At 34.7% G+C, this 25,737-nt stretch overlaps 1 protein-coding gene across 1 annotated transcript in view; it reads right to left on the bottom strand.

Moving 5' to 3' along the window:
• Nucleotides 1–25,737, bottom strand: part of LOC150102650 (U4/U6.U5 tri-snRNP-associated protein 1) — a 323,990-nt gene that overhangs the window by 285,778 nt on the left and 12,475 nt on the right. Inside the window, exons 2-3 of the mRNA XM_090399032.1 lie at nucleotides 18,257–18,320; nucleotides 10,298–10,353 (exon numbers count right to left, since the gene is read on the bottom strand). Of these exons, the coding sequence (XP_090255158.1) occupies nucleotides 10,298–10,353; nucleotides 18,257–18,320 (120 nt within the window). The remainder of the gene's footprint in view (nucleotides 1–10,297; nucleotides 10,354–18,256; nucleotides 18,321–25,737) is intronic.

Raw genomic sequence — 25,737 nt, 5'->3', positions numbered from 1 at the left:
AATAAGAGAGAATTTAGTCAGAACACTAAATTAGCTGAGTGTTCAAACCAGTTTTAAGTTATGGATCTGAGAGCTGGGTCAGAAGTAAAACACTAGACCAAAGACTAGAGACCGCAGATATGAGAGTGCTGAAAAATATTAGAGGTGGGAACAGATGGCATCAATGGCAATATCATATTAAAAACGAGAATATTAGGAAAGAACTTGACATTGTCAGCACATCCAGGAATGCGTTAGCAGAACTAATCTCAGGTGGTATGGTTACTTAATCAGAATGGGCGAGGAAAGATTAGCAAAACAAGTGTTCTCTGCCAAGTTGGCAGGAAAATGACCCAGAGGAAGACCAAGATATAGGTGGATTGATACGGTACAAAGTGCCTTAGACAATAGAAATATTAGATCTGGTAATGTCGGAGTCTTGACAAGTAACAGACTGATTTGGAGGAAAATTGTAGATAGGAAGTTAGTAATGATGTAAATTTTTCATGTAGTACTATCATATCCTCTACACCCCTTGAAGGTACATGTCAGGAATTTGATGATGACGACGACTCTGGATTTAGAGAAAGATGTTGAAAGTTTATTTTTCACTTTGTTAGACTATAATAAATTTAGTTTAATCCTTTATCCAAGTGTGAGCAAACAAAGTTTGCCCCTGAAAGTATCTTTAGGACTGGGGTAAGGTAGTACAACACCAGGCAACTCGTTGCAAAGGTGGAGCAAGCTTACATCATTCCTATCTCAGTATCTTCCATAATGCAAAGCACATTTCCTTGAAGATATGTATAATGTTATGCTTTAAGGTTGGCAGGTTATGCCACCTTTGCAACGAGTTGGCCCGGTGTTGTACTACCTTACCCTAGTCCTAAAGAGACTTTCAGGCGCAAACTTTGTTTGCTCACACTTGGATAAAGGATTAAACTAAATTTATTATAGTCTAACCAAGCAAAAAATAAACTTTCGACATTTTATGAACTTTGAATGGATTTCTTTTGCCATTAAACTTTCTTTTACAAAGAATTTTATAACTGCACGATACTCAAATTTATCCATTTCAAGGGATACAGACAACACTTTTGCTATTTTTATACAGCTGTATCCCATTTCAAGGGATACAGCTGTACAAAACAAACTACTTGATAGAATGACTTGCAATTTCACACAGATGCTTATGACGGATGTACCAACTTAGAAAAAAAAAAGTGTTGCCATCTATGGTCGAGGCCGAGAACGTTTCAGACCACCCTTGTGTGTGTGTGTGTGTGTGTGTGTGTATATATATATATATATATATATATATATATAAATACACAGGGTGAACATAATTAAACTTCCCCTCTTCAGAGCCTTAAATAGCTTAATTTAACAACTAGAATGTCACCAAATTTGGTAGGGAGACTAATCAAGACATGGGAAAAAGGATTCTGTGAAAAAAATATCATCTCATCTTCCTTTTACCCTCTTTTACATAGCAGTGTCGAGAGTTTATTAATCAATGGACTCAAACCATTCAGAGGATAAGGTGGTCAGTCCTATGCCCTGGTGTATCCTATGTCCTGTAGTGTTGAGTTCTCAAGGCCAGTTTGCCTGCTTTGTGGGATGAAAAATCCCAGGATAAACTGGGTAAAAAACCCTACTGTCCACGCCCAAGACTGGCTAACTTGGCTATGGCTGAAGAGGATCCTTCAGCTCCTCACATTACCAATGGAATCAAACCTAGGACACTTCTTCCCCAGGCATATGGTTGCGTAGTGCACAGTCACTAGACTAACGTGGACATGAAAAAAGATATTAGTTTTAAAAGTAGTCAATAGGGAAATATATGGTGCTGTACAATGTGGGGGTAAAAAAAAAACATTAAAATGGACAGACAAATGAATAACAAAACCTAAATTGAAATAAAAGATTACCTTTATGTGTTGCACTTATGATAACACAGCAATAAAACATTTAATATCGATTTAATTTACAGCTTTACAGTTACTGGAGTGTACTGTTGTCACAAACCTGTTGCACAACTCATGCACATTGAGTTCATCTATGCAAAAAGAGGACCTGGTTCAATGTGGCCACCCTTCTCGTGGACCAGAAATTGCATCCTATATACAGAATTCCCAGCAGAATGTAACATGTTTGAAGGAATGTTCATCATAGTTCATGATAAGTTGTCCTTTAAGGCTGCCAAGTTCAAGACATTGCCACGATGGATGTTGGCCTTCAAGATAGCAGCACATGGAGTAATATCAGGGGAGCAAGGTGGCCATGCAGCTGGAAAGAAGTGACTAATCACTCTTTCTTCTGTGAAGTGATGTAAAAGTTGCTACTATACTGGTCATGCAATGAGGGGAGATGCAGCATCTTGCATGAAAATGGTCTCATCAAGACATCATCACTGCTGAAGTTGTAGAATGACAAAACTGTTCAACATATCGTGATATTTCCATGTGGTAATGGAACAAGTTACTGATCCTGTCAGAGTGATGTCCTCAAAAAAAAAAATGGGCCTATTACAAAATCTGCTGTGGAAGCCACACCAAATGATAATTTTTGGTGAATTGAATGGGTGTTCCTGGAGCACATGGGGGTGATTACGAAGCCCAAATTTGAAAATTTTGGATGTTTACAGTCCCGTTCAGATAAAAAATGCACCTCATCTCCACATAGAATTTTCCAAGGTCAAGCACTGTTGACTTCCAATCTGACCAAAAACATCATAATCATCATCATGTATCAACTGCTGTATGCAGATGATTATGTATGGATAAAATGTAATAATTTTACACAAGACTTTCCATACCATGGAATAAACTATATCCAACTGTCACACTACTCCACAGACACTGCTACTACCAGCAACATTTTCGTGTGATATGTCAACAATCACAGTGGCAACTTCTTCAATTACCCATGGTGGCACTGGTTTCCATCCTCTGCCAGTCGAACTTTCAAAGATCCTGTTTCTTCAACCCAAATCATCAATCTGTTAGCTGACAGAAGACCTTATGCAGGTTCTAAGGGGTTCTAAACTCACAAAGAGCAGCTAATGCACTGCATTTGTTAAGGTAAAAAAAATTTACAATATACAATAAGGTAAAGTGAGGCAAATGTTGAACATGACTATACGAATGCATTTGTGAAGTTTCGCTTTACTTTATAGGTCTTATGATGCCAGCAAAAGGTGTTCAACTTTGTTTTCTTTTCATGAATGTCACCAAATTTGGTGACATTCTGGTTGTTAGATTCAGCTACAAAAGGCTCTGAATAGGGAAAGTTTAAACATGGCCACCTTGTGTGTGTGTGTGTGTGTGTGTGTGTTATGACTGATTATTTTCAAAAACTTTAATTGGCAATTTTATTTTCATTGAGATACTTGTTCTTATTCCACTCAATAATAGATGGTGATCACTTCCTATTTCAAATCTCTTATACACTATCTTGAACCAATCTGAAGAAATCACTACCAACAATATCATCATCAAATTCCTGATATATACCCTCAAGGGGGTGTACAGGATATGATAGTACTACATGAAAAAATTTACATCATTACTAACTTCCTATCTACAATTTTCTTCCAAATCAGTCTGTTACCTGTCAAGACTCCAACATTATCAGATCTTATATTTCTATTTGTCTAAGGCACTTTGTACCGTATCAATCCACCTATATCTTGGTCTTCCTCTGGGTCGTTTTCCTGCAAACCTGGCAGAGAATACGTGTTTTGCTAATCTTTTCTCGTCCATTCTGTTTAAGTGACAATACCACATGAGATTAGCTCTGCTGTATAATTAAAGAATTTTCTTGCTTTGTATATATTCATATCACATTAATGTATGCATATTTTAATGTTGGAGCCAGTAAGGACCAGTCACTGTCATGAGCAAAAATAAAACAGGTTCTTCCATTATTATTTGCCCTGTTATTTTCTCAAACTGTGTCTGTGAGACATTTCCTACTCTGCTGTTTAGGCTTCCAACAAGAATTAGCTTTTCCTTTTTCTTTATAATTAGCTGTCTTCTCTGCTGACCCTGCCATTAGAATTATCAGCAGAACCTCAGATCAAATTTACAGTCCAATTGCCCATTTTGAAATTTATCCAAATTACAACTTGAAACTGACCTCCATTCAAGCCAATTAACTTTTTTTTTTACTACCAGTTCACATTCGTTAAGCCATTTTATGACTATTTTACTTTGAATTCACACCGAGTTTTCTGCTGTTACTTTTATACTATCCTTGATGTGATTCAAAATGTTTTTAATATTTTCATTCTCTTTCAGCTGATTACTTTTTTAATTTTGTTTTAATTCAATCCGTTTTGTCCAGTTTGCTAATACTTGCATACATACTATATCTTAGTTGATTCATATGTGCTGAAAATATTACCTGTTTATTTTGATCCTAAGAATAGCGCCAATTAGAAAAATTGCCACTCACAATACTGCTTTCTGATTCCAAATATTCTGGACATAATTTTTATATTATTTATTTTGTTATAGCCTATTTTTGGTGATATTTATATCAATCAGTTTTTCATGCTTTTTTTTTGTTTGTTTTTTGTATATATTCATCATCAGATTTTCTTGCTTATTTATATATTCTTCCTCATAAACAGTATTATACTACTTATTATGAAATTTCTAGATGTGGGCTAAAATCTTACTCCATCAATACTTGTTTCTTCATGTAATTTAACCAGTAATTTTACACACACACACACACACACACACACACATGGATATATACGAGGGTGGTCCGAAAAGTTCTCAGTCTAACAATGAAAAAACGAATTTATAATTTGAAAATTATTTTTATTTTTCAATATAATCTCCCTTAAGACTAATCCATTGATTCCAGCGATGCTACAGCGCCATTATCCCACCCTTTAGTGGTTCGCATAAGATCTGCAAAATACCCCTCTACAGCTGCAATCACCTCTTGATTCGAAGCAAATTGCTGTCCAGCGAGGAAGAGTTTTAGTTTTGGGAAGAGATAGAAGTCAGAGGGAGCCAAATCTGGAGAATATGGTGGATGTTCCAACAGTTCATAATGCAGATCCCTTAATTTTCCCATTGCCAAAACATCTTTGTGGGCAGGTGCAATGTCCTGATGAAAGATGATTTTTTTCTTCTGCAAACCGGGTCTTTTCTCACGAATTTTTTCATCTAGTCTGGTTAAAAGATTGGAATAATATTCCCTGGTTATTGTTTTACCCTATTCAAGATAATTAATAAACAAAATGCCTTTAGCATCCCAAAACTCTGATACCATGACCTTTGCTGCTGATGGAATGGAACCGACTTTGTCTTCTTTGGCACTGAACAACTGGCTTCTGTCCACTGTTTGGATTCTGGTGTGTAATGGTGAATCCAAGTTTCATCCATAGTAATAAATCGATGCACAAAATCATTTTATTCTTGTTAAAATGTTCCAAGCACTGTTCAGAGATTTTCATGCAAGTGTGTTTTTGATCTGCTGTGAGCAAGCGCGGCACTCATCATATGCAAAGCCTTATCATTTGCAATTCTTCATGCAAAATATATTCTACATGTTCTTTTGAAATGCCTATAGTCCTAGCAATTTCACACACTTTGACTAGCCGGTCATCCAATACCATATCATGCACTTGATCAATTATTTCTAGTGTTGTTAGACTTTTTGGATGTCCTTCACGTGAATCATCCTCAACGCTGGTACGGCCATGTTTAAACTTGACAGCCCATTTCCTAACTGTCAGAAATGAAAGAGAAGAGTGCCATTAACTTTTATGAACTTCAAGCGAATTTCTTTTGGCGTTAAACCTTCTTTTACAAAGAATTTTATAATCACACGATACTCAATTTGATCCATTTCAAAGGATACAGACAACACTTTTGCTTTAGATAACTGTATAAAACAAACTACTTGATATAATGACTTGCAATTTCACATGATACTTATGACAGATGTATCAACTTAGAAAAAAAATCTTGTTGATAGCGTTGCCATCTATGGCCGAGGCCGAGAACTTTTCTGATCACTCTCGTATGTATATATATATAATATAGATAGATAGATTCCTTTACAATAAAATCTCTTAACAAGACAATTACATCTTTGTGTAGTATTTTTTTTTTGAAGGATTAGTTCCAGTTTTTCATAGAATTCATCTTTTGTTTCATCCTCTGTATTTCTGTAGGTTCATGTACATTAATAAAATTTTTGCTTGTATTATTAGCTCTGTCACTATTTTATTAAAATCTTCTTTTATTAATTTTTTCCTGAATGGAGGAAAGAGTGCTGTAAAAGGAATTAAGAGATGATAAAGGTGACATGAAAATGGGAGAAAAAGATATCCTTGAAGTATGGAGTAATTACTTTGAAAAACTGCTAAATGAAACAAGCAGTGATGACAGCACAGTGGTAAAAAAACACTGACCAGGCATGCAGTCAGGAATACATATCCATACTTGAAGTAGAAAAAGCCATTAAAGGCTTGAAATGTGGAAAGGCAGCAGGAATAGATGATAATCGACCAGAAATGCTGAAGTATGGTGGTATGAAAGTCTTACAGTGGCTGCACTGCATAGTTCAAAAGGCCTGGACAGAAGGACAAATTCCAGACGATTGGAGTAGAGCTCTCATAGCACCCATATATAAAAAGGGAAATAAAACTGAATGTGAGAATTACAGAGGTATTTCCCTACTGAGTGTTCCTGGCAAGATCTATGCAAATATACTTGAGAAACGGTTGAGAAGAATTGTGGAAGAAAAGCTTGGTGAAGAACAAGCTGGATTCAGGCCAAATAGAGGCTGTCAGGATCAGATCTTCACTTTACGACAAATAGTCGAGAAAGCATGGGAATATAACAGAGATCTGTATTTAAGTTTTGTCGATCTGGAAAAGGCATATGACAATGTGCCAAGAGAGAAGCTATTCAATACGCTACAGTTATATGGTGTCAATGGGGCATTATATCAAGCAATACCTAGTCTTTATTTGAGTTGCAAGTCAGCAGTTAGAATTGAAGGAAGTACAGGAAGATGGTTTAATGTTAAATCTTTTGTCAGACAAGGATGTACATTATCCCCTCTGTTATTCATTATCTATATGGACTACATTATGAAGGAAAGTGGTATTAAACATGATATCAAAATTGGAGATGTTAATGTCAGCTCTTTGCTTTATGCAGATGATGTTATACTTCTAAATAAATCCACTACCAGTCTGCAAGATTCTCTGACTAAATTGAATAGCTGTTGTAATAGATATGGTATGAAGGTCAGCAATAAAAAGACAAAGACAATGAAAATAGGCAGAATCATTGAAAATGTCAACTGTGTTGTGAATAGAGAACCTGTGGAACAAGTGAAACATTTCATTTCAGCTACATATAATATTGGGGATTATATCTGCCTTTGTACCCTTTGTGTGAAATTTTGCAGTCTAAAGATTTGCACACAAATCAGATGTGGTTCTGGAAAGTGAAACACCACCATCATCACATCCATATCTGTGGTCTTTTCACCACTACACCAATCTGCTGGGTAGCATTCCCATGATCCCCTACCTCCTTTAGTATAGTTGCATCAATAGAATGCACAGCCTTCCAACACTAAATCCCTAAGTTTAAAATCTTGCTGTGATTCACCACTCATTAAACCTCATTTCTAACTGATTCCAATCCTGGAGAGGTGTTACATCAGTCCAATTTCTAATAACTCTCCAATTTTGTATCATCTGCAAACCACACTAACATTAACTTAATGGTAGAATTTTAATGCCTCTCTTTCCTTTTATGCTGCTTCCCCATATTCTTTGTCAGATTAACAATTTGCAATCTGTTGTCCATTTTTCTAAACTCATTCATTGCAACTTAAATATTAGTTTAACATAACAAATAATTTGTAAATGACAGAAATATCAACTAAATTTGTTACCTGAAATGTGACCAAATTACCAAAAAAAAAAAAACCATCCCTTAATAAATCTCACTCTCATTAAGCTGTTTTTGTATACATATCTTTAACACTGTTTCATAAGATATTTCACAAGATGTCTGATGTGGTTTTTATTTCCTTCAGATATCTGAATCAAACTGGATATAGTATCACCCTTTTTACAAATATTCTGATGCCTTACTTTGGAAACTTTAGTACTTAAGTATTTTAGAATTTTCTCCAGAGTCTCCATATTTCAGTCAGTATAGACAAAGTCTTTTGTTAGAATGACATGGGTTTGAATCCTGTCTAGGACATAAAAAAATCTTTATTGGAACTTTTAAGTTAGATGTGAGTTAGCAGGTCTCATACAGAAGATGGCAGGATTTTCCCTTTTGGAAACAACTTTTTCACCCTGAAAAACAAGCAAACCAGCAGAACACACACACACACACACACACACACACACACACACACACACACACACACACACACACACACACACACACACACACACACACACACACACACACAATTTACAGCCATAGCACACAGTGCAGAAAAGATTAACTGCCCTATCATAAGTAGTATCATGATTTTAAGAAACCAAGTTACTTGGTTGTGAGAGGACACTGAGCATAACATGAAGGGGGAAACCTGTATTAATGATGAATTATATAGTATAGTATTTTGAACAGTTTTGCTCTTGGCATATTTCCATATGCTCTTTCAAGATCTACAAACTTAAGGAATCATTTTTATATTCCCCATGATTTCTCAACTTTTTACTGTAAAGTGAAAATCTGATCCTAGCAAACCTCAATATGGCATGAACCCAACATATTCACTCTCAAGTTTCTCTTCATAATTTTTCTCGGCTTCTTCTCAAGTATGCTTGCATAAATCTTACTTGGAACATTTAATCCTGAAATTCCTCTAATTCTCACATTGTTTTATTTCCCTTTTAAAGGATGAGAATTATGAATTATTTTCCAATCATCCAGAATTCAACTTTCTAACCAGGCCTTCTAAATTATGAAGTATAGTCACTGTATAACTTCCATCTTCCATATTTGAGCATTTCTCCAGCTACCTTTTCATCTACCATTAAATACAATAAATGAATTAATTGATAATGACATTCTAAATGTATTATCAATCATATGCTATACAACCTGCATTGGTGATAATATCAGGTCAAGTTCATTAGGAAATGAAAAAAAGAAGTATAAAATTACTATGAAATTATTAGTGTGTGGAGTGATTTCAAGAACACCAAAGATGAGATGTTAAATTTACTTGTTTTCTATAAGCCCCAAATCATAGCACAGAGTTCTTCACAAAAGCCTACAGTGATATGTTGTTGGAAAATAACCACTGTGGTGAAGGGAAGAAAAATTAGTGTATTAGATTTAATTAACTAACAATTTTTTTCCTAATGCATCTAGCATTAAATAAAATAAATGAATTAATTGAGAATGACCTTCTAAATTTGTTAATATATGTTATGCAACCTTCACCTTCAAATGAAAAAAAAGTATAATATTGCTATGAAATCATGTGTGGAGTCTGCAGCAAGGGTAACATTTGATTAAGTTTTTGTGAATTCTTATATGGAATTTTTTCTTTTTCAGCGATGGAGCATACTATGATTTAGAAAGCAACAGTAGGCCAAAAGTCGAGGCCTTGGCTTAGCTTTACATATGCACAAAGTCAGCATCAGAAGGAAATATAACCTCTCATGGTCATTATTCTAGAAAAAGCAATTCTATCAATCAGCAAACACTACAGATAATGTTGAAGTTTTTTTAAATTGGAGAGTTGCACAACATAATTAAAAAGTGTAACCCTATGGATTGTTCAACAGCACTAATTCTAAAGAAATAACAAAATATGAAATATGGCATATTCTATGCCCTTCATGACAAGATACCTGATAAAACTATGCATACTTAGCAGTTCACAAATGAAACTGTTGGGAAAAAAAAAAAAAAAATCCCAATGCCTGAATTGCACCTGGTAAATAAAGCTAAGCCAGGGCCTCAACTTTTGGCTTACTGTTGCTTTCTAATGCTCCATCATTAATCAAGAAACAAATGAGGCAATTTCTTAATCCTGCAAGATGAGAGGTATAAATCATGCAAAACTAAATTTACCTCAATCACAACCAAATTATTTCTTACAATCCAACTATCAGAAATTAGGTACTACATGTTCATATAATTATCTGGGAATAATAAACTTTTTTTTTATTTACTTTAATTGGCATTTCAGTACTTTATTTAGTTATACTGATATTATAAATTCCAAGGATTACTCTAAGCCAAAGCTGACACCCAATATCTTCATTAAATTCTGAATTTAAAAAAAAAAGTACCTGGAATTTCTTCAGCAACTGTAAGAGGCTTCAATCCTAGTTTTGCTCTCAGCTTACTATAAAAGCAAAAACAGATAATGTGAGAAAGCAAGTAAATGATGTTCAAATCAAATTATATATAAAACTAATTATTTTCAGAAATAAAAATTGCTGAATCTTTTTATGTGTGTTATGCATACACACTTATTATATTATTTTTGCTTCCATCAGGTTGTTCATATGCAAATTATCTTAGAATAAATTTTATTGAAAATTGCTATTTGGAATTCTAACAAAAAATTCTAACATAAAAATTGTTGAGGCATTCTAATTTTTGTTTGATGTGGAATATTTGCAGGATTGCAAAAGGTAAAATGTATCAAAATTATATACAGCAGTGACTCATTTCAGTGGATGGAACTGAAGAAAATAATCATTATTGAATCTGATGGGTTTATTATTATCATTATTTTCTTAGGACGTTGGAACTAAAATGATTTGAAGTGATATTAATAATTATGCATTTTGGATGAAATTTAATGAAATTCACCATTTAGAATGCCCATCAAATTCTGTCAAATGATTCAAAACCATCTCAAGTAATACAATTAGGTGAACCAAAATTACATGTCTAGTGTATATGAGCCAAAAATCGATCAACATGTTAATAACAAACTATAACTTTTGAAACACTCCATGGATTTTTAAATAAGTACTACTACTCAACAAAGATCTATTTAAATAATATATGGGGGGGGGGGCTGAAAAGTTCTGATAAACACCTAGAACAAAAATGACATTAGAGCAACTGATATAACCACAAGAAAGAACATATCTTAAAACTCCTTTATTCCCCATGTTTCATCAAATTATAATAATTTATTTTTTCTTTTAGGATATATTAAGAAAACATGTCACAGGTTTTGAAGAAATTCAAAGACACAGAGGTGAAGGCCCTCATCAAGTTTTTCATGTTGTAAGAAAAAGTCTGCAAATGAGATTCAAACTTTGTGTGAGACTTCAGGGGATTATGCTCCAGCACATCCAACAGTTGCCAGATGGATGGCCAAGTTCAAAACTGGGCATCCTAAGACAACAGATGCTTCCAGGTCAGGAAGATCATCCACAGCAATCACACCTGAAAACATCGATGCAGTGCATGCATTGATTCTTGATGACAGATGAATACCAGCCAAAAACATTGCAAAGACTCTGGGGATATCCAGGGAACAAGTTGGGATCATTATCCACTAATGACCACTTGATGCACACCTGGACATGCAAAAGCTGTCAGTAAAGTGGGTCCCCCTAAATGTTTGAATGCCAACCAAAAGAAAGAACATGTGCTGTCATCTCAAGGGATTTGGGGTCATTTTGAGAAATCAGGTGCTAATTTTTTTTGCTCATATTGTGACTGTTGATGAAACCTGGCTTTATCACGATGATCCAGAAACTAAACAACAGTCAATGGAGTAGAGACACAAAAGGTTCTCCATGGCCAAAGAAGTTCCAAACCCCAAAGTCAGCAGGAAGGTTCTTGTCATTGTCTTTTGGGAAATGGATGGTGTAATCATTATCAAGTACCTCAAAAAATGTGAAACTGTTGCTGTAACACTGCTCATGACAACAGACAATACACAACTTGGGCTTTCAATGTCTGCCTCACCCACCCTATTTGCTAGACTGGAACCCCATCTGACTATTTCCTATTCCCAAATTTAAAGAAACACTTGAAAGGAACAAAATTTACCACAGATGATAAAGTCATGTCTGCAGCTGAGGGGTGGTTTGTGCAAGAAGGGAAAGATTTTTTTCTAAGAATACAAATGATGCAGCAGCGTTGTAACAAGTGTATAACACTTAGTGGGGAATAGGTAGAATAATGTGTAATTACATGGTTCTACTTCAATTCCTTCATGTTGATTATCACAACTTTTCAGCATACCCTCGTAAATTATTATAAACATCACAATTCTCACAAAAACAACAGTAATAGTGACAAGAAATTCAAATTTGACATAACAGTGCACTGTATATAAATTATAATAGATGTTGATTCTTATATCTATGTGGCTGAATGGATATGCAACAGAACAACTTTTCACTGTTACACTAGTCCTGAAGAATGTTTGGACTATTGGTATAGTAATTTGAAATAAAACATGCAAAATAAAATATCTTGCTACACATGCTAAAAGGGATCCTAGAATGAATTGCTCGGATAACGAATGGTGTTACATACAATAAATGCTATTATGTACCACATCCTTTTGTGAACTCTAAGAACTTTTTCTTCCTTGTCACTATAACTAACCATTTTAATGGCAAAATCATGAGAAACAAAATGTCTTGATACACATGCAAAAATCATTCCAGGATGAATTGATCTGATTAACGAATAGTGTCACATATTAAAAAATGTTCTTATGTACCACACTCTTTTGTCATATTAAACTGTGTAATATTTTCTTTGTTTCTTTTGACTATAAGCTCAAGATGTCTGGCCTGCCATTAAAAATTCCTTTCTAGCTCCAAAGTTGTCTTTCTTTTGTCTAACAATAATACCAATATTTTCACCACACACCAGCTCATTGGTGAGTGGCTAGCATATCTGCTATCCAACCAAAAAGTTCCAACTAAATAGGCATAGATGTTTGTGTCTTGAGATGGGAGATGAATTTCACAGATCAATGTGAGACACCACTGCCTTGTTTACTGGAAGCATGAAGTGGACTGAAAAAGTTCCATCTTTGGTCTCTAGAGCAGGGTTTCCAGATAATGTAAAAAAAATAAATTACAAAATGCCAAAAATATATATATAAAATGAATAAAAAAAATACTAAAAAATACTCTTAGCTCACAAAAGGTATTAATGGACAACAGGTTTATATGTATAGATAGTAGTCACATAAAATCCCTTGTTAATACAGGTCATTGCACAGTAAATTTTTAAGGTCATTTACTAAACTTCAAAATTATAAACTGAAACATTTAAAATATGAAATTTCTTTACTGATGCTCAAAAATAGCTCTTTTGAATTACTCAAAGAAAGTTTTCTGTGAATGGTTAGGGTTCAATCTGCATCAGGATTTCTTGGCATAAATTACAGCACAAATAAAAGAGACCAGTTTTTAAGGGCTACTCCAACTTCCACACGGGAGGAAGGAAATGGATTTTATGCGGTTATTAAGGGATAACTATCTGCGACAGCATGTAATGGAAAATACTAGGGGTCAGAGAGTGCTTAACCTAGTAATTACATCTGAGGATTTGGCTGTAACAAATATGACCACATTGCCACCAATCGGTGAGAGTGATCATAGGGTCTTAACTTGGGAGGTGGCTAAAGGTGTAGAATTTTCAATTAAGACAGGGTACATGTGGAATTATCGGGCGGGAAAGTATGACAAGCTTAGGAGTTTGATTGGTTCAGTGCCATGGCATGTACAACTGCAAGGACTAGAAGTTGATAGTGCATGGGGGGTAGTTAAGAAGTGCTTGCATGAAGCAATGGCTGACTGTATACCTAGAGTCCGAATAATAAATCAAGTAGGGGTTAAATGGATGAATAACACCATTAAGCTTGAGTTGCAAAAAAAGAAACAACTATGGAGGGAATTTAAGGAGAAGGGTGACCGGCAGGCACATGAACGGTATAAAGCGCAGGCCAGAAGGGTGACGAGTGTGGTAAGAAAAGCAAAAAAGGATTACGAAAGAACATTGGCCATGCAGGCTAAAGAGAATCCTAAACAGTTTTTTAGATATGTAGCAAGTAAAAGGAAAAATGTACATGGCAGATTGATTTTAAAGAATGCCGATGGTAGGGAGGTAACTGAATCAGTTGAGATAGTTGAGTTACTGAGTGAGCACTTTGCAAAAGTATATCATCCAGGTGGTGACATTGCAGAAACGAATAAACCAGTAGATTATACGGGAATTGTGGTTAATGAAGTGGAGGTGAGTAGTCTATTGCATAACCTCAATGTCAATACATCTGTGGGATTGGATGGTATACCAGCTCGTGTTGTACGAGAAGCAGCTAAAGAATTGTCAGTACCCTTGACCATTTTGTTTAATTTGAGTCTCGGATCTGGGTTAGTCCCGAGCGGGTGGAAAGAGGGGAAAATAGTTCCACTGCATAAAGGTGGTTCCAAGACTGCTGTTGTAAATTACCGACCGATTAGCATATCAGGAATCACTGTCAAGGTCTTAGAGAAAATAGTCAAGAGGAAAATACAAGATTGGATAGAAGAAAATGGGATACTGTATCGGGGACAGCATGGTTTTGTGAAGGGTAGGTCATGCCTCAGTAACTTGCTCACGTATTATAACACAGTGACGGCTGAACTGGATAAGGGTAATGGGTTTACGGTGATTCTACTGGACCTTGCCAAGGCCTTTGACAGGATTCCACATGGAATTCTAATCAGTAAATTGCAGCATATGGGAATGGACATAGGGTTGGTGAGATGAATAGGAGGGTGGTTGACGGAGAGATATCAGAGAGTGGTTTACTCGGAAGTAGAGTCCACAAGACGGCCTGTGACTAGTGGTGTGCCACAAGGATCTGTTCTTGGACCACTGCTGTTTAATTTGTTCATAAATGATATAGGAAATGATCTGAGAGGAACAGTTCATTTGTTTGCGGATGATGCGAAGTTGGGTAGGGCAATAGTGAATGCAGATGACGTCAAAATTTTGCAGGATGATTTGGATAGATTGGAGGTCTGGGCTAAGGAGAATGGATGTCAGTTTAATGTGGCAAAATGTAAGGTTATGCATTTTGGGGTGAAAAAATTGGCGGCAGGTTACTGCATTGGTGGAACCCTGCTCCAAGAAATTGAAGAGGCACGAGATTTAGGAGTGTTGGTGGATAAGGAATTGAAATTTAGGGGACACATTGCAAAAGTGACCAAAACAGCTCATCAAATCACTTGGTTGCTGAAGAATACGTTGACAAGCAGAGACAAACAGGTTATTGTTCCTCTCTATCGAGCCTTGATAAGACCCCATCTAGACTACTGTGCTCAGATTTGGTCACCTAGGTTTCTTCTTGATGGGGAGGAGGTGGAGAGGATCCAGAGGCGAGTGACCAAGATGATAGCAGGTCTGTGGAATGAACCGTATGAGAACAGGTTGAGGATTTGTGGGTTGCAAAAATTGGTTGATAGGCGGAGGAGGGGAGATATGATTGAGACATTCAAATTACTGAAGGGTTTCTATAAAATTAATTCAGAAGATATTTTTGAGAACAGGGCTGGTTGTGGGAGGACTAGGGGACATCCATGGAAACTGGGCAAAAGTGTGGTTAATAAAGGTGTTAGAGCTGGGTTCTTTACTTCTAGAGTAGTGAATGAGTGGAATGCGCTCCCTGAGTCTGTAGTGGATGCTGTGACAGTGAATGAGTTTAAGGCGAGGTATGATAGATACTGTATGAATGTCAAATAGTTGTGATGAATATGATTTAGGGCCTCCCTCGATGAGTCTAATGACTCCCTGGAGTTGCCCGTAATAATAGTAATAGTAATAAACTTCAAAATTATAAACTGAAACATTTAAAATATGAAATTTCTTTACTGATGCTCAAAAATAGCTCTTTTGAATTACTCAAAGAAAGTTTTCTGTGAATGGTTAGGGTTCAATCTGCATCAGGATTTCTTGGTATAAATTACAGCACAAATAAAAGAGACCAGTTTTTAAGGGCTACTCCAATGTGCCCTGCAAAAGCCATTTTTTTGTGGGTTCTGTTGGGCATCTGATTAGGCATTGATATATAAATCAATTACTGAAGTCATGAATAATGAACTAAGGAAACTTGAACATGACATTTCACTAGATGAAGCTAGAATTATCAAAACATTATTATTATTTGACATTACAACACCAAGTGGGAAGACTTGCATGACCTATGCTCCTCTTTTCCATGGTCGAACAATGTTTTCATTCTTCAGATCCAGATGAGTGGGAGATGAATTTCATTGTCCATTGTGAGACCACCTCTCAACTTACTGGAAGCTTGAAGTGACTTGAAAAAGGTCCATGTCTGATCTCTAGAGAAGGGTTTCCGGACTATGTAAAATTAATAAAAAATTACAAGACGTAAAATTATTAAGTATGGGAAAAAAAAATCCTTAGCCCACCCACAGTACAAATGTGCTATAGCTTTACTAATAACCTTTCCTGGGTGGGAAGCATATATATATATATATATATATATATATATATATATATATACACACACACATATCAGTTGTAATCTTGTTACAGAAATAATCCATGTTGAAAGAGAAACTTTCATTTCACACACTGTTCAAATTTCCCAACCCATACCTATACCCTGGTTCTCCAAAAAAGTGCACCAGAGACATCCAAGAAAAGCAAACAGTCTTTCACAAGTGGCTTGAGACCATAACACCAGCTTCATTCACAGCTTATACAATTGCCTGCAACACTTGTAAAATCACCATTAAAAGAGCAAATTAGAAATGTAGAAATAAATGTAGAAAACTCACTGGTTATGCCATTGGCAGTCATGCTTTTCTAGTCCCTAGCCAACATTGTTGGGTACAATTTCTGTCCATTTGTGCTTCCTCCTCTATCTCACCCTAACAGTAGCACTGTAACATAACCCAAAGACAAGGCTGATGTCTTCGCTTCATTCTTTTCCTCCAACTCCTACCTAGATGACCATGGCAAATTACCTCCTTCCTTCTTGGATAGCACAAAAGCAGCTAACAGGTCCTGATGAAATTCCACCCACTGTGGTCAAGAGATATGCTCTTGAACTGTCTGATTTCTAATCTCTAACATAGTCAAAAACACCTGATAAAGGTTACTCACACCATAGAAATTGAACCTACGTGTTTCTGATCAACTAGTTTTGTCCATATTGAATGAGCTACAGAGGCTCCATAGAAAACTAGTGAATTCTTAATTATGGACTTCAGAGTTTCTTGGACATGGATGAAATGAACTGTTGCACTGATTTTCTGAAACAACATTTTTCAGGGCAAAGATATCCCAAAAATATAATATTATTATTACGTGATATCTCCAGGAAGTCCAAAGATTCATCAAGTGTGGGCACCTATTTTACAGCTCTCTGTCTCCACCACTCAATCCACCAACTATACAACGAACCACAACTACCATCATCATCTACAGCAGTTTCCCAACCTTTCTGATGTCACGGACCCCTTGTAGCGAATGTTAATTCACCATGGCCCTCATAAAATCCAAAATGGAAATTTTTCATATTTTACACATCATAAAGATGAAGTAATAAATTATAATTTTACAACTCTAAATGTGTCATTTATGACAATGCAATACTCTTAAAAATGGAGATATTCGGAAGAATATGAACATATCAATTAGGCCAGGTGTGAACAACATGATAAGATAAAGTTTAATGAAAATAAACTATCCCACAGACCCCCTTTGAATTACTTGCAGACCCCAGGGGGTCTGTGGACCACAGTTTGGGAAACACTGATCTACAGCAATGCCATCTACTGCCCACCATTAGTATTTTCAGAGACAAGCCCATGGAGGGATTCAAACCTGCAGCCTTTTGGCTGGAGAGCAGATATGCTAACCACTTGGCTAACCAGGCCGGCACATGATACCTCCAATGACTCATCCCACATGGAGTTTGTACCAAACAACCCACTGTGTATACAGTGCAATCCTCCATATAACATCCAAAGCAGCTTTAATCTATCAACTGCATATTTAATGATGCTCAAAATCTACAAAAGGTTGACTACAAATCTACAGACAAAAGGTAGCTGAAATTAAAGTACCACATTATTACTGCCATAATTGTAGGACTAATCATATGTACTCAAGTTCATCCCTTCCCCCCCCCCCATGAAAATAATATTGAAACTAGTAATTATATTTATCTACTTATTATAGTTGTATATAGTATAACTAGTCTTAATAAATAAATACACACTCATAAAACATATTCTTACTTTGTGTCATTGATGCTTAATGAAAGATCTCCCTTAGAATATCCTGCTAGCTCAATTTCACCTTCTGAAATGGTTAAAAACCATTAATAATATAAGAATAAAAAAAGTTATTTTTTAATATTAAAATTTCAATAGCTCTTGCAATGATTCATGCTAAAGTTTCCAAAACAAAAACTATGTGGAAATGGAATGAAATAATTTGCTAACTAAATTAAACATTTTATACATCCATGTTCTGACAGCTCAAGCTAGCATTGAAGGCAGGATAGTCATGTGCACAAAGGGAAACAGTGGCATCCTTCACAGTGATCTTTTACAATTACTGACAGGAACATAGGACTGCAGTTTTAAAATGTGTGGAGGCTTTTAATGTAAGACTATGTGTATGTGTGCTTGTTAAGTTTGGTTGGCAAATGTTTAGCAATTCATAGATGGGACAATTTATGGCATCCACAACAGGGCTCCAGTGGATCTTGGGTAGATTATACCTTGGCATGTGTAGACAAAAAGTTTTAATTTAGATAAAGTTTTGTTGGCCAACTTGTACTATACTATACTATTATCTAACAGACTTCTGGTTTTATTGTTTATCAATACTGTGAGGTCCTTCACTAGTGGATTAATGCTGGTGTACCTGGTAATTCTTTTAATTTATTATTGTAGTCATTTGTATTTTGGAACACTGTGAAAACTGTCCAAGTGCATATTTTTATATCTGTGCTTATGATTAAGGCAAAATACTCGCTAGAGTACTGGAAGCTGAGAGAAATTCAAGTAGTTGTTCTTGATATATAATTCAATTAACTCTTGATAAAATACTATCTGAAGTAGACTATTTAAAGTTCTAACCTCTCCAGATGACTATAATATCCAATATTAAAGGCAACTATAAGACATTAACAGACACCTCATGACCTCAGTTTTCTGTAGTTATTGCTATTGAAACCAACTCAATTCAATTCAGATTCTGTATATAAATATATCATGCGTGACAGAACAAACCATGTAAATTAATTATATTAATTGTGGTTTCTTAGTCTTGGCCACTTTTCTGTTCCTTGAATTCTCATGACTATACAATTTCATTCATTAAATTTTATTTTAAAAATATATTCCAATGCATTTCATTGCCATCATTAATATCAGTTAGAGGCTACATTGTGATTGGTCGGTGAATTTAGTGTTTTGGAAAAATTGGTGATTTTTATCTGGTTTTATTGCGTTTTTACCTTAGAAAATTTAGTGTTTTATTTTATAACACATTTTTGTTAAGATATTTCAATATTAAATATAGTTATATATCATCGTCATCATCAAATTCCTGATATATATATATATATACCCTTAAGGGGTGTACAGGATATGATATTCTACAAGAAAAATTTACATCATTACTAACATCCTATCTATAATTTTCCTCCAAATCAGTTTCTTAAATGTCAAGACTCCAATATTATCAAGTCTTATATTTCTGTCTTCTAAGGCACTTTTTACTGTATCAATCCACCTATATCTCAGTCTTCCTCTGGATCTTTTTCTTGCCAACCTGGCAGAGAACACTTGTTTTGCTAATCTTTCCTCGCCCATTCTGCTTAAGTGACCATACCACCTGAGATTAGCTCTGCTAATGCATTCCTGGATGCTGACAATGTCAAGTTCTTTCCTAATATCCTCGTTTTTAATATGATATTGCCATTGATGCCATCTGTTCATGCCTATAATCTTTCTCAGGACTCTCATATTTGCAGTCTCTAGTCTTTGGTCAAGTGTTTTTCTTCTAACCCAGCTCTTAGAATAAGTTACAGCTAATTTAGTGTTTTGGCTAATTTCTCTCTTTTTCTATTTCCATATAAATTTATTCAGTTGACTTCCTACCATACCAGCTTTGTTGATTCCGTTGTCTATTTCCATATTTAACTTACCATCTTCACTAAAAATTGTGTTTTTAATGCTGACCTTCATACCATATCTATTACAACAGTTATTCAATTTAGTCAGGAAATCTTGCAGACTTCTAGCGGATTTATTTAGAAGTATAGCATCATCCACATAAAGCAAAGAGCCGAAATTAACACCACCAATTTTGATATCAGGTTTAATACCACTTTCCTTCATAATGTGATCCATATAGATAATCAATAAGTGAGGGAATAATGTACATCCTTGTCTGACACAAGATTTAACATTAAATCATATTCCTATACTTCAATTCTAACTTCTGACTTACAACTCAAATAAAGATTAAGTAGTGCTTGATATAATGCCCCATTAACACCATACAACTGTAGCATTTAAAACAGCTTCTCTCTTGGCACCTTGTCATATGCCTTTTCCAGATCTACAAAACTTAGATACAGATCTTTGTTATATTCCCATGATTTCTCAACTATCTATCGTAAAGTGAAAATCTAATCTTGACAGCCTCTATTTTGCCTGAATCCAGCTTGTTCTTCAACAAATTTCTCTTCCACGATCCTTCTCAACCTCTCAAGTATACTTGCATATATCTTACCAGGAAAACTCAGTAATGAAATGCCTCTGTAATTCTCACATTCAGTTTTATTTCCCTTTTTATATATGGTATACTATGAGAGCTCTACTACAATCATCTGGAATTCAACACTCTGTCCAGGCCTAGTGAACTATCAAATGTAACACTCTTTGACCTCGAGTTCCTTCTATCACATGCTGCTTGAGGATGTTGTCTCGCAACAGCTCAGTAAATTCAGTTTCATTCTTCTCATGAGATTTTACTGCTACCCAATCAATGTTTGGATAATTGAAGTCGCCCATTATGACTACTCTTTTCACGCCCAGTCTTTATTTGATGCTGCATTTGTTCAACACTAGCAACCAATCCACCAGGTCTGTAACAGCACACCACTATTTATTGGATCTTGTTAGATTCCCCCTCACATGAGATGGTTTCAAACTCACTGCATGAAAAACTGTTATTAGTATTATAATTATATGGTATCAACACTAACTGGATTCAGGTCATATGATATCATTAGTATCATTCTCCTTCCTCTGTATGACTATATGACTTTTATACCTCCATACTTCAGCATTTCTGGTCGAATATCATCTACTCTTGCTGCCTTTCCACATTTGGCTTTTGATGGCTTTTTCTACTTCAAGTATGGATATATATTCCTGCCTGCATGCTTGGTCAGTGATTTTTTACCACTGTGCTGTCATCACTGCTTGTTTCATTTAGTAGTTTTTCAAAGTAATTACTCCATACTTCAAGGATATCTTTTTCTCCTCTTTTCATGTCACCTTTATCATCTCTAATTCCTTTTACAGCACTCTTTCCTCCTTTCCTAAGCTTCTTCAATAACCTCCAGAATATCTTGCCACCCTCTTGATATTTATTTTCTATGTTCTTGCCAAAGTCCTCACGTGACTTTTGTTTATAGTTATATATAGGCCCAAAATATAGTTAAACATAGGTGCCAAAAAAGCACAAGAAACATTACACTGAGAAGAGCAGCGGAATCAAGAATAAGAAGGACTGCCCAGTTAAGAAGGATATTGGAGATATTGAAGAGGTTATTGAAAATGAATTAATCTCCACAATAATGAAGTTAAAGAGATTATTAGAGAGAGAGAGAGAATACAGGAATTACAAAAAGTCAAACAACATATGATTGGACACAGGGAGGATAAGAAAATTAAGCAGGAAAATAAAAAAAACAACAAAGCAGAGAATCAGTTAAGTTAGTAAGTAACGAAAATCAGGTAACTGATCATAAAAAGAAGGATATTATTTGATATGGTGACTATCAATAAATCAAGCTGTTGTTGAGTGGGTTATTACTTCAAGTTTTCCTGGAGAAAAAATTAAAAATATACCACATGCAATTGAAAAACATAAAAGTAAAGTAAATGAGATCATAATTGTAGTAAGTACTAACAACTTAACTAGTGATAAGTTCAGTATGAGAGAGGATATGAAAGGGTCATTGAAAGAAGTGAGAGTGAAGAGTAAAAATCACAAGTATATTACATCCATATGATAACAATAAATTAAGAAGTGCTATGATGGCATTCAAGAAACTATTCGATGCATAAGATGTGTAGAAGGAATGGATGTGAGTTTTTGATTGTGTGGAGTAAGTATGAGGAAGATTGAATTTGTATAAGAGGGATGGCTTAAACATGAATGCGTTTGTTATCAAGTCTTGAAAAACTAATAACTGGTATGAGATCTAACACAGAGAATCAAGGAAACTAAATTATAATGGAAGGAATGACAAGAATATGTGTGTAAGAGCAACAATGTTGTGTAACTGTGTTAATGGCAGGAATTGTCATAGCATGGAAATGATTAGCATCAGCAAATGTCATAGCATGGAAATGCATCAGCAAATAAATTATGAGGAGAGAACGATTTCAACTTTGTGTTCATAGAGAAGGCACTAGAGAAGAACATAGATCTGCAAGTCGACCAACTGTGTCATGCAGACTACAGACAAGAGTATACAAAAGAACATGCAGGCATATTATTATGTCTTTACACAAATCCTAGGAGTATCAGAAACAGAGGGGTAGAGTTGGATGCCTTGGTCAATATGCTGAGACCTCAGATTGCAGGCATCAGTGAGACCTGGATATCAGAATCAGACATACTAAAAATACTGTATTAAATAATACAGTATTTTTAGCAAGGATAAACAGGTTAGGAGAGGAAGGAGAATGATATTAATGATATCATATGACCTGAATCCAGTTAGTGTTGAGACCATATAATTATAATACTAGTAACTTTTTCATGCAGCAAGTTTGAAGCCATCTCATGTGAGAGGGAATCTAACAAGATCTAATAAATAGTGGTGCGTTGTTACAGAACCTGGTGGACTGGTTGCTAGTGTTGAACAAATGCATCAGCAAATAAAGACAATGGGCGTGAAAAGAGTAGTCATAATGGGCGACTTCAATTATCCAAACATTGATTGGGTAGCAGTAAAATCTTATGAGAAAAATGAAACTGAATTTACTGAGCTGTTGCAAGACAACATCCTCAAGGAACATGTGATAGAAGGAACTCGAGGTCAAAGAGTATTACATTTAATTATAGTGTCAGAGGCTGTTTCAGTTAAAGACTTACTATTCTGCATGTTCAGTTGGTGACAGTGTTCATGCAGAACTCACTTGGGTAGTGGCTAAGTTTATGAATGTTCCATTCAGAAAAGGTTACATGCTGAACTACAAAGCAGGAAATTATGACCAACTGAGGTGTATACTAAGTTAAGTGCCATGATATCAGTTGCTGAATGACTATTGACAGTGTATGGCAGTGGTGTTCAACCTTTTTTACTACGTGAGCTACTTTTCTATAAAAAGTTATTCGGCGATCTACTCTCTTATATAGATCATTCCCCCAACCCGATATCTGATTACGCACAAATAAACATCTAAAAAAAATACACAACTAAAAACTTTATTTGTGTATTTAAATATTTTTAATATTATCTTATTCCAAAATAAAAAAACAACAACAAATATATTGGAATAAAATATTTATTTCTCTATTTTGGAAAACTAAAGTTAGAAAAAAACAACAGATTGATTACAAACTCACAAGTTACAGGAAATGCTGGTTGATTCAAAAAAAAAAAAAAAAAAGTTATAAATAACTAAAAAAAAAAAAAAAATACACAACTAAAAACTTTATTTGTGTATTTAAAAATTTACTTATCACTTTTAATTATTTTAATATAACAAATATTTTAATACACCAGTATTTTATTATTAATTTTAAAAATAAAATATTTTTAATATTATTTTATTCCAAAATTAAAAAAATATATATATATTGGAATAAAATATTTATTTCTCTATTTTGGAAAACCAAAGTTAGAAAAAAACAACAGATTGATTACGAACTCATAACTTACAGGAAATACTGGCTGATTCAAAAAAAAAAGATATACTTGTTGGCACTCTCAACAGAGTGCCAACTAAAACATTTGTCTTTTAGTTGGCACACTAAAAGAATTGTCTTTTAGACTGTACTACTTTAAATTTGAGTGCTATTCTAACAGATGTGAAATTTGGCATTGTTTGTGCCTCGCAATATTTTCATAGTCAAGTTGATATGAAGAAGTGGCCAATCGCAAGCAATCATCCAAATAATCATTTGTAATTTGGTTTCTTAATTGATTTTTTATGACGGTCATATTTGAAAAAGCGGATTCTGACAAGTATGTCGATCCGAAACACGACAAAATTTTTCGCGCAATATCAGTTAATATGGGGAATTTTTCACGTGTATACTTCCAAATGACTTCATTGTTTATTGATTTTAAATGTAAACTATTCTGAATGTTTATTATCTCAAGTTCTACTTCAGTGTGGTTTAAACGTGTAGACAGACTTATGTGTTCGTCGTACATGTTGTTTATTTTTTAATGGTATATATTAGAACACAGAATAATAAGTAAATAATTATTTATTAACTTATTGCTGATATTTCGCTAGCATCTTCAGAGCACAAAAACAGACTTTGTCACAATACGCGAGACTATAACAACATGGTATAATCAACAGACTAGTTAAACAAAATTGTAGCAGCGACACAAAGACTAAAGTCCTGATTTTGGCACCCACTATCTAAAAAAAAAAAAAAAAAAAAAAAATTGCAGCTACCAAATAAGACTAGAGTTGTAAACAAAAAACCTGTACCACTTTTTTTTTTTTTTTTGTTTAAGATGACTGTCTCCCAGATTTTAGGCAAATTAATACAGCCATATTTGTTGAGATTTGGAGTGTGTTTCAGGGTTTCTGTTGCCTCTAAGAACAATCTCTCCGACTTGTAACAGCTTCTGTGCAGTACTTTTGTGTTCTTCCAGTTGATCCTGTGTGCAGGAGTACCCAGAGCATGGTCTGCTAGGACCGACTTGCCATAGTGATAATGCCGGATGTATCTTTTATGTTCACTGTCGCGGATGTTCACAGGCTTTGTTTATATCAAATAGCCCACTAATTTTATTTGGAATTTCTGTGATGTTCAAGTTTTCTTGAAATGGATTATTAATAAAAGATACAATCATTTCATTTTTATTAAAATCTTTAAATCTTGAATTTATTTCTTCTTCAACTAACTCTATTTCACGAATAAATTCTTTTAAATCATAGGGAAGCATTTCTTAATTTTGTTCAAAAAATTTTAATAAATATGGGAGATGTCTAAATTCACGGTCATTTATATTTTTCGTTAATAAAAGAAAGTATTGTTGGAAAGTTTTTATTGAACTTAACATGTCAATTAAATTTTTATCTCTGCCTTGAAACTCTAAATTTAAATTGCTTAATTTCGTACAGAAATCTACTCAAAATGATAAGTGTAACAACCATCTTTTATCACTCAATTGTGGATAAATATCTCCTTTTTCATCAAGAAAAATTTTTATATTGTTAATTAATACAAGAAATCTTTCTAAAAATTGCCTTCTGCTGAGCCAGTGAACATTACT

The sequence above is a fragment of the Typopeltis vanoorti genome, chromosome 10 (assembly GCF_054136105.1).
Source record: "Typopeltis vanoorti isolate ZY-2024b chromosome 10, IOZ_Tvanoo_1.0, whole genome shotgun sequence".
In the NCBI taxonomy this organism is placed as follows: Eukaryota; Metazoa; Arthropoda; class Arachnida; order Uropygi; family Thelyphonidae; genus Typopeltis; species Typopeltis vanoorti.
The sequence above is the reverse complement of the archived record's forward strand: the minus strand, read 5'-3'. Positions and strand labels throughout refer to the sequence as shown.